The 11,015-nt window shown below is 30.7% G+C and overlaps 1 protein-coding gene across 2 annotated transcripts; it reads right to left on the bottom strand.

The window, feature by feature from the left end:
- Positions 1 to 3,517: 3,517 nt before the first annotated feature.
- On the bottom strand, positions 3,518 to 5,672 carry LOC146992852 (uncharacterized). Of its 2 annotated transcripts, XM_085809310.1 has the most exons (5): positions 4,926 to 5,672; positions 4,483 to 4,842; positions 4,303 to 4,360; positions 4,115 to 4,193; positions 3,518 to 4,020 (listed from the first exon to the last, which is right to left on the bottom strand). In XM_085809310.1, exons 1-3 carry the CDS (start codon positions 5,641 to 5,643, stop codon positions 4,356 to 4,358), a joined length of 1,083 nt encoding a protein of 360 aa, XP_085665436.1. In that variant the 5' UTR covers positions 5,644 to 5,672; the 3' UTR covers positions 3,518 to 4,020; positions 4,115 to 4,193; positions 4,303 to 4,355. The 2 variants fall into 2 exon arrangements, with proteins under 2 accessions (XP_085665436.1, XP_085665435.1); XM_085809309.1 differs by having other exon boundaries at positions 4,115 to 4,360.
- Between the last annotated feature and the right edge of the window lie 5,343 nt (positions 5,673 to 11,015).

Below are 11,015 nucleotides of genomic sequence, written 5' to 3'. Positions count from 1 at the left end.
AAATAATGGATTATAAATTTTAATTTTACCTTACAATCAAGAATGAGAATAGCCACATCACACCCACACCACGCTGCATACAGGCAAGAGAACATTAACTGGGCTGAATAACAAAACAACCATCACAGCAAAAGCTACTGCTTCTTGCTGCAATTTTTAATTTCGCTACAAATAACAGAATAATACTAGAATTGCTTACAAAAAGTGTACATAGAATGTTAGGCTTTTGGTATTAATATTACACACTCTAGCTCGGCTGAAGTTAATATGTTAATGTTTCTGGCTAAGCATGTTCAACTAGATGCATTATTAAAGCTGATTTCGGCTAATTTCGGATACCCGGCTCTTGGCTGAATTTGGCGAGTTTTCGGCCGCCATCTTGGATTTCAGAAATGCGCCAAAAAGCGCATTTCGAAATCCAAGATGGCGGCCAAATATTGTTTTCCCTATCCGAGGGAAGTGGACAGGGAAAACAATTCTGAACAACCAAAAGGAAAAATTGAACTTACCCTTGTTCATGTTGACATGATGACGCCTGACATTCCGTTTCTTCAATGTTGTACAACATAGTTAATGTTATATTACTAAGCATGATATGATAACTTACTAATTGTAATTCAGTCTAAAGTAACAGAACAAGAAATTTTAATTAACGTGTACTTTAACGAGTGAAATGTTTTGCATGAAACGCTATAGGGCGAAGAAGTACTTATGCTCAAACTGTAAACAATTGATTTAAAAGAAAGCTTCCAACCTAAAAATTTGACTTGCATGTAATTTCGGCATTATATTATTTGGCATTTAAATTAATAATGAATTTATATTTAAATTAATTATGTTATGCAGGTAAGTGTATGACAGTTAAACATGATATATATGGATGAGAAATGAAAAATTAGAACATTTATTAAGCTATTTGTAATATATGCTAAGTTCTTTTTAAGAAACTTATTTTTCAGTATATAGCACTCATTTTTTTTTTATTAATTAATCAATTTGAACATATATTTTCTATTTTTCCCTGTGTTAGAATTTCAACTTTTTTTTAATTAATCAATTTAAACATACATTTCTTAACATTTCTTAACTTATTTTTCAATATGCAAGAATTTCAACTCTTTTAATTAATCAATTTAAACATATATTTCTTAACTTTTGTTTCAATATGTAAGAATTTCACCTTTTTTAATTAATAAATTTAAACAAATATTTCTTAACTTATGTTTCAATATGCTAGAATTTCATATTTTTTAATTTATCAATGTAAACATATATTGCAAAATGAAGGTACTTACCCCTAGATGATATTGCTTGTACAATCTTTGTCTTCTTAAATTATGTTATTTATATTTATATAAAAATTTCACTTTTTCACAAGAAAATTTTTATCCAGGATCTCACAGTTTCACCTTTTCACAAGAATATTTTTATCCAGGTTCTCACAGTTTCATCTTTTCACAAGAAAATTTTTATCTTATTTCTCACAGTTTTGCAAGAAAATATGTATCCAGTTTCTCACAGTCAACAAGTTCACAAGTAACTGTGTATATGATAACCAGGGCTATAAAGGGAGCATATGTCCGTGGGCACATCATCCAAGGGAAGCCAAAATGATGTTACGAATTTTTAGAGTTGAATGTTTTCCATTTTTGGCCAGTAGTCGGGAGGGGCACAAAATCTTCAGTTGTCCCTGGGCGCTGAAAACAGTAACTATGCCGATAACTTATAAAATTTCATTTTTTCACAAGAAAAACTGTTATAGATTCATTCCTTGTTAAAATCCAATGCTTCGTTTCACTGAATTCCACTCTTATAGATCGAGGCCTGTTCATCAGATCTGAAAAAGAACAATTTTTACAAGCATTTTGAAATTAGAAATGATTCCATTTCCACATCACCTTAAGACTTACACGTACTTAAAAAAAGAAAAATCTTTTCTTCTGCTTTTTGACTATTCATTTTAATTGAAGCATTACCAAATTTTGTAAATTAGAGTTTTTATAATTATATTTAAATCAGTTATTTATAAAAAATATTTATGCAGGTATTATCATATAATTTCGTTTAAAAAATAGGCACTATCTATTTTCACATTACTTGACGTTACATGCAGGTTAAAGTGATTTTTAATTAAATCTAAATTTGATAAAAAAATTAGAAACAGTAAGAAATATGATTAATGATATTAGTGAAACAAAACAGTTACAAATAATCCCAATTTTTAAGCTAGTACATGTAAGACTAGGAGATAGGAATCCTGATGCGTTTTTTTTTTACGAGGTTTCGCCAGGAGCCATAATCCTGTAATTTTAATGTGCACACATATATTTTATATTACTTACCATTCAGCACCATATTTTGCATTTTTCAGCAGTATTACTTGGCAGTTCACTATTTAGAGTTTTTTGTAGAGAAAATATCCATGTTATATATGTTCAGAATACGAGATAAATAAACAAGATTTTAAATTTCATGATCGTCGAGATTTCCTGTGGTGGCAGCAGTTGCTCAGTTCCTTCGCTTTCAGGTGTGGCCCGCATCAGTCGTTTCAACTCGGATGTGTTTCTTGAAAGAAAAACCTGGCTATACCCCCAGGTACTGGGTTTGTCATCCGAGTTGATTTCTCCATCTGCTTCTTCCCTCGTCTAAGTGGCAGCAAAATGTTATTTTTGAAGTCCCTAAACAAAATATCCATATTATGCATATTCAAAATACAAGATAAGTAAACAAGATTTTAAATTTCATGATCGTCGAGATTTCCTGCGGTGGCAGCAGTTGCTCAGTTCCTTCGCTTTCAGGTGTGGCCCGCATCAGTCGTTTCAACTCGGATGTGTTTCTTGAAAGAAAAACCTGGCTATACCCCCAGGTACTGGGTTTGTCATCCGAGTTGATTTCTCCATCTGCTTCTTCCCTCGTCTAAGTGGCAGCAAAATGTTATTTTTGAAGTCCCTAAACAAAATATCCATATTATGCATATTCAAAATACAAGATAAGTAAACAAGATTTTAAATTTCATGATCGTCGAGATTTCCTGCGGTGGCAGCAGTTGCTCAGTTCCTTCGCTTTCAGGTGTGGCCCACATCAGTCGTTTCAACTCGGATGTGTTTCTTGAAAGAAAAACCTGGCTATACCTCCAGGCACTGGGTTTGTCATCCGAGTTGATTTCTCCATCTGCTTCTTCCCTCGTCTAAGTGGCAGCAAAATGTTGTTTTTGAAGTCCCTAAACAAAATATCCATATTATGCATATTCATAATACAAGATAACTAAACAAGGTTACGATAATGAAAACATAAGTTAGCGTATATATAAACACTTTTATTAAATGTTTTAATATTTTTTCTAAAAGTGTTCTTTCTGTTGTTTAGTTTTAATCTTTTGTTAACTACATACTCTTTTTAACTAGAAAATAATAATTGAACATAGTACAAAAATACACAATTACCACAAAAGGGTGGCAAGTTTAAGAAATTAATAATGTAAGATTGAATCCTTATATTTAAAATAATAAATAAACGGTAAAATTAAAATAATAAACGTAGTATGAAAATACATAATTAAAATAAACAGGCTGGAAACATTAAAAGTAATGAATTCACCTGTATATTTTCTGACTGAAGATTCATTTCTTTCCATGATTCATTTATCATTTCTGCAATATTCTTTACCTGAAAGGGGTGATAAATTATCCTTAACAATAAAATGTTTTCTGATAAGAAGTAGGCTGGAAACCTTTAAATTAATCAACTCACCTCTATGTTTGTCAATTTATCTGTCAAAATTAGTTTTCTTCTTTCTTTTATTTATTTTTTTTGGATTACCTAATTTGCAATAAAGTTTTTTTTTACTGAAAAATAAGTAGGTAAACTTATACTAATAATAACTAAATAAATTTTACAGTTGCTTTTACTGAAGGAGTAGTATTAAAATAAAGTGAAGCACTAATTTGAAACATAAGCTGTGAATGGTTAAAATTTTGTCTTACCTCTGTCATAGTATTTCATGACATTTTGGATCTGCAGCTGTGAAAGAAAGTTTATTTTAATGAAGGAATAACAAAATATATAAAGAATAGCTTCAAAATAAAAGTTAAGAATAACTGAAATACACATTTACCTCTTTATGTAAAAGATATGCAACATTTTCGCAACATTTCCATCCTTTTGTTTTCTGGGCTCTGTTTTTTGGTTGAATTCTAAAAGGAAATAAAAAATAACAATTTCATGTAGTGAAAAACAAAAAGGTATTAAATCAAAATTTGTGGACCATCTGAACATTTACACAAATTATAGTAAACAATTTACTTGTATGCTTTTCTTATCATTTATTCCAGTTTTAAAACTTGGTCTGTGTTCCCTTAGTCTGAAAAATAAGCACATAGATTGTAATGGTATGTAATTTAATATTTAAATGCAATTTTTGTATGTATATATATGTAAATAAATAAATTATGTCAAAAATAAAGTTATATTTGTTGGTTTTACCCCATTTATCATCATCTTCCTGAATGAATGGTATATCATCATCTTGTCGGGCAGATTTCTTTGGAGGCATCAGGTCCTCAATTCCTTCGCTTTCTGATGTTGGTTCGTCCAACATTTTAAGTTCAAGGCCGACTTTTCCATGGCCTGGATACACAGCTTTAATGTCCTGTAGAAACTGAGCAAGTCTTTCTCCATCATAAGTAAAGGGCTTCAAGCGGAACCGCCTGTAATAATGTACAGCCATGTACTGCGTGCAAATATTATCTGTTCTCTTGCTCTTTATAGACCTCTTAAAAAGTTTGTTTTCACCCTCAAGATCATTTATAGTGTTCTGTTTATCATCGGGATCTACGAATACGCCTGTAAATAAAGGATTAATGAATGTTAAGGACGAAAAAAAAAAAAAAATGTCACTCATTAAAAAAAAAAAGACACATATTTACCTTTCTTGTGATTGGTAGTTTTATGTGTTGCTGCCGGAAATAAATTTTCTATCCTTTTATATTGTGGAGCAGAGTCAGTGTATATGAAGGTGGTTTCTGGGTGAACATGACGTTTAATATAAGGCCACAAATGCCTTTTGCTTTTTCCTTTAACCTTGAAAAATAATCCTTCTTTGTCTTCTCGACAGTAGATGCCTAAAACTACGATGGTCATATTTTTGGTTACCCTGCCGCGGTTGTACTTGCGGCGGGTCAAAAATGTTTCATCAATTAATATAGATTTTCCTTTACCACCTAACATTCTGCTATGATGAGAGGCAAAAATTTCGCATACCTCACGACAATATGATAAAAAGTCAACAATAGTCTCATTTGCAATTACTGGTAATTTTTGCTTTTCCCTCCATAGCTTTAGCTGCTGATTTATGTAGCTGAAACTGTGATCTAGAACAAAGTACACAGTTATGACTAAAGCTTCCCTTATCGGGATTTTTGTACCTTCGAAAAATGTGTTTTCAATGGGGTTAATCATGCCAGAGCAGTTGTTGCGATTTCTCAGGCTGCAGACCCAACGCCATCCCAGCTTTGATTCCTTTCTCTTGTTGCTTCTCATCGGTGCCTGGCACTTGGGGCAAGGTGGTGCCTCATCCTCTCTGGGAAGAAGTCCAGCATCGGTGGCAAACTCGAGTGCAGCTGCCTCTGTATTAATTAAATGCATGTCAGTAATTAAACAGAAATATTTCAGTTTTTCATGCAAAGAAGCCATATTCAAAAAAGTCAGTACAGTGACAGAAATAGTTTAATGAAATTTATTGTTAGAAATTTCAGAAACTTGGCAATTATGCAAAAGTCAAAACTATCAGAAATAAAAAAGTTTAATAAAGATGAAAAGTAATTATAAGTTTAATTAAACAATATTAGTTCATTATAGGAAGATAGAGAAGTGAAAAGTTCAAACTAGAAAGTAGTGTTACAAAAAAAAAAAAAAAAAAGGAAAGGAAAATAAAAGTAATAGTAATGATATGTATCTATGAAAACAAAGTATTAAAACAAATTTCAAGTGAAAAATAATATTAAAAAATGTAATGGATGAAAATAGATTAAAAGTAAACTTAGCTTTGGCAAAGTCCAAACCACGCAAGTACCAAGGTACTGATTTTTTTCAGTACCTGACAGACAGACAGACAGCTGCACGGGCTTAACCGCGGCAAAATATGATCGCGAAAAATCTTCTTTTTTAAATTTATTTAAAATATTTTCGAAAAAAAAAAAAAAAAAGTTTACTTTACAAATAAATGTTTTTCGGTACATATGTTTTTTTAAAACATTTTTAAACAGAGATGCAGAAGAATAATAGGTATTGTTATTTTTGTGTGCAGATATGCGTGCGTGATGAACTAAAAAATGATTTTGAAGGTTTCGTGGCATATTTATCCTCTCAAAAATATGCAACTTGCTCAACTTTTCGATTTTATTAAATTAAATAAGGCCTATCGATTTTTTTTTTTTTTTTTTTAAGCACTGACAATGAAAGCTGTTATGTTCTATTTTTGCGTTTTTATCCCAAAGCGCGTTAGCCCAGAAGGGCTATTAATTTCGTTTTCGCATTTTGCGTTGAACTGTTTCTACCGAATATTATCACTGTGTGTTATATTTAAAGATATTTAATAATAAAGAACCAGCATAAATATACGTATGATTAACGTACATAACATTTATGTAGATACTGTGATAAAACAACGGTACCTACAGCTATGAAATTTTGAATATGTACGTCACCACCCGAATATGGGCATCTGAAAGCTCAAATTTGTAATTTGTTTTATTAACTATTTAACATTTTGTAAAGCATTTATGTCTTTTTGATTAAGAAACTCGACGATTTCTAAGCGAGCAATGGCAACACTGTTCGGCGCAAGACTGTCTATCGGAAATTCTAAAGATATGCTCTTCTTTTAAATGTTTTGTCATATTGCTGCTTAAGAGAGAAGACAGTTGGGATGTACAAAATTTAAAGACCGCATGTCTGTTGATTTTGAAAATTCATTTCCAATGAATTTAACAATTCTTTTCAGTTGGCGAGAGGTATACATCTCTGTTGTACACTATTATTGGTAACCTTTAATTGTTGGTTATTTGTTACATTTTTTTGTCTTTCATATTGCCCTGGCTGCATTGGAAATTTCGTGGTTTTCCTCGTGTGTATACGAGCCAGTACAATTACACTAATGAATCATATCACTTAAATAACGTGAATAATTATAGAGTGTAGAATAATTGGGTTGGTTGTTATGTTCACGAGTTGTGTGTAAATGCGTGGCTTTGTGTGATTATGTAATTAATTAATGAAGATTTCAGAAGCGGCCTGGCGGTAAAGTGTGTGAGCACTGGTAGTTCTGTCCGAAGTTCGAATCCCGCTAATGCGCCGGTTGCTTGTTATGTTCACGAGTTGTGTGTAAATGCGTGGCTTTGTGTGATTATGTCATTAATTAATGAAGGGTTCAGCAGCGGCCTGGCGGAAAAGTGTGTGAGCACTGGTAGTTCATCTCATTACACATATACTAGCTACGCATATATACATTATAGACAGTGGTGTAACTAGAATTCTTGGTCCCGTATGCAAAATAATTTCCTGGGTCCCTAAACCAATAAATTTAATGTGCTTAAAAATAAAAATTAAACTAAAGAAAAAAACGTGAAAAGTAAAAAGAAAAAAAAAAAAAAAAAAAATCAAGGATTCCTGGAGCCTATGTTTTCATGATTTTTATCACATCTGGATTAATTGTTAAAAAATAAAAGCACGTTCTTAGGGAATCATTTGAAAGTTATGTAATATGAAGAAAGAATAAAAAGGAAAATATTTCCCCTTTGCTAACTGGTGAAATGCAAATTTGCTTTAGTCTGGGTATTTGACGTCAGATGATTTTATTTCTGTAATTTAAGACTTTTTGTGTGCGTGCGTGTGAGTGATAGGTAATTGATATTCACAGACAAGATAATTGATAAACGTACAGAAAAAATATTACATCAATAGATAGTACTCTGTGATTTACTCAACTTACAAACATAATTTATGCAATAATATACAAGTAATAAATAAGAACTTTTATGATGTAAATGATACATTTGTTAAATATAAAACATATTTATCATAAACTTCATAAAGAAAACTAGTTGAATATACAATTTTAGTAGAAAATATGTAATATTTTTGCTGTCCTTTTAAAAATCCTTTTGGTACACTAAACTACTTGAATACATCCTTTTTATAAAAAAACATGAATGCTAAAGATTTTTCCTGTTTCTTTTTAATTTTCCCTCAGCCCGTACTGCTGTTCTTCTCTAATCCCCCCCCTCAATAAGTGTAATTATAACACTGGTGACCGAAATTCATCATAAAGACAAAAATCTTTTTTATTAAAATTTGCGTCTCCTAACCTTCATTTCCGCAAAATTATTTATCAATACCTGGACGTCCATTTTCACAGCCATGTCAACTTCAACGCTCAATAGTGATAGGTTTAACAACCGATCTTGTATCATAGTGTTTCTTAAATATGTTTTTATTATTGAAAATGACCTCTCGCTCGTGGCTTTGGTTACAGATAATAAATGATAAATACAATATAAGTTAATTGCACTCCCGATTAACTGCTTGTCATGTCATAGTATTTTACCATTGCTAATTTAGCTAAATCCTTAACGGATTTCAAATTTTGGATATCTGTTCTGAAAGTATTTATAAATAATAAAAGTTGTACTTCCAGTACATTAGCAAAGTCTTATTTATATTTTTTCTGTATTTTTGAAACATTATTAATAATTTCCGTATTTGTTAACAATGACAAATACAGAAATTTAAGTTCCAAAAATGAAAACATCATTGCGATTTTTGTTATTCCAGTCATTCTGTATTTTAACTGAGTATTTAAAATGTCGAGAGCAGCATAAAAAACTGTTACTTTAAAAGACATTTCGGAATTTTCAAGCCTGTTATCCTCACATAACTCATCAATATTTTCTTCTATTTTTCAAATTTAGTTTCTATGTCCCATTTATTTTATATACAAAAATTTGTATATAAATGTATTTGTATTTTTGTGAATATACAAAAATTGTATATTCAAAACTCTGCTTCTTTCATAATGTCTTCAAACTTCTTTCTCATATCTTGCATATTAATAGAAACGCTTTTTACATGTTGGTGAGCTCCATTCAAGTCGATTGATTAATTGATAGATCCTGCAGATACAGCGCAGGACGTGTTTCTTTTTAATTTTTGGCATTTTGCCAGAAATGTTTAATAATTTGTAGTTAAGCTCATCGACACAACGTATATTTCAAGATGAGAACTCACACTCTGTCACATGGATTTTAAAAGTAGTACACATAAATACTTGTTTTATACTTTCCTAAACAAGTATAACGTTTCTTCATAATTAGTTAAAATAAAGTTGTATGAAACAAGTTTTGCGTACTTTGTAGAGAAATGCGCAAAACTTCATTTAATGAAAATAGGTTTGTGGTGGATCAAAAAACAAAAATCAGATAGGAAATGCGGATATATTTTAGGAGCATTAATATTTATGATTATTGTTATCTGCTTTATTTGCATCTTGAAAAACTATTAATGTCTCGGAAATTAATGACCTCAGATTTCCAGTTTTTACGCTGCTTATAAATTAAGCAGTATCAATTTATTTTTAAATCTATCAATCATTAATTTATTAAAGACAAAAATATAAAAAAATAAATATAATGTATGGGAACATATATTAACGGAAGCTATTTATGTCTTAGAAAAGTTATGCAGTGGTTCTGAAATGAAAGATAGTAATGTACAAATCGATTATATGAGTGAAAATCGCTTCATTTATTATTAAAACGTATTAAATAAATTTTTTAATTTGCAAAAATTATTGAAATATTGCAATAACGGGGGAGAATTCTTTTCTGAAATATACCATTTGTTGTGTGGTGAAAATAGATATGTAATTCGCGTTCTTTCAAATGTTCAAATGCAACTTAAAACTATTAGGTCCAATGCTGCCATTGATATGCTTAATATTTTCAGTAATTAATTTATCGAAATTTACGAAGTAGTATATACTTTTAGTTGTGTGATACCATTTTTATTATCATTATTATATTATTATTGACGGTTTCACGTACTGAATGCTGTAGAAAGTAAATTAAAAGCAAAAGTAAAGTAAATTGTAAAATTTAATTTCAAATAACAATTAGAAAGGCGTTCTTGCCCTTCGGCTTAATAGTGTAAATAACAGAGAAAAAAAATATCTGCCTTTAACTTTGCCATTTTGTAATGTCAATCGGACTTCTAAATCCAAACTTTTTCTGTCCCTAACCACAGCAGTACTTTTGAAACCACTACGAAGCAACAGAACTCTAACAAATCTCAGACTTCTGATAATTATAGTGTGATTAACAGTTCAACCTCACTTCGAATATTACAATACAATATAGAGAAAGCACCAATTCAGACACTTCAATATGAAATTCAAAACCTACGAAATTAATGCATAAATGCTACCCTAAACATTAAAACATAATGTGACACGTTCATGTAAAATAAATAACTAGTAAAGCTCCAATATAAAGCAACATGTGAAAAGGGATGGACAAATTATAACATTCAAGTATTTCTACTGGAAATAAAGTTGATATAAAACAAGAATTACCAGCCACAGATGTCTTTTTGCTCTGCATTATTCATCCGTTCTTTTTCTTTCACGATATCATGTTCTGCATTCCAAGAGTGCACAAAAATGATCACAAATTACACTAGAAGGGGCCAAAAGGGGAAAAAAGGAATCATTAGATTTTAACTACTTTGATATTAAAGAATAATTATACACAAAGAGAAATATCTAATATTGTTTCTTAATATATAAAACTTCAAGAGTCGCCTTCTTTGTTTTAAACTCCAGCAATGTGCTACATTGCTACTAAAAGCATGACTGCAATTGATAGAAAAGCTGATTTTCCTAATACGACAGAAGTACAGTAAGCGAAAGGGGTTTTTAATATATGGGTACAACATGAATAATGAAAGAAAAAAAAAATTAGACA

Source organism: Stegodyphus dumicola, chromosome X2 (genome assembly GCF_044657685.1).
Source record: "Stegodyphus dumicola isolate Sdum_Otavi_A_Nest chromosome X2, ASM4465768v1".
Classification (NCBI taxonomy): domain Eukaryota; kingdom Metazoa; phylum Arthropoda; class Arachnida; order Araneae; family Eresidae; genus Stegodyphus; species Stegodyphus dumicola.
This window is presented reverse-complemented; position numbering and strand designations above follow the sequence as displayed.

Bases quoted from the DNA above. Each gene is read 5' to 3' on its own strand.
- LOC146992852 (XM_085809309.1), bottom strand. From the start codon at position 5,643: ATGCATTTAATTAATACAGAGGCAGCTGCACTCGAGTTTGCCACCGAT. The intron at 4,843-4,925 runs GTAAATATGTGT...CTTTATTTACAG, and splicing joins AACTACCAATCACAAGAAAG to GCGTATTCGTAGATCCCGAT.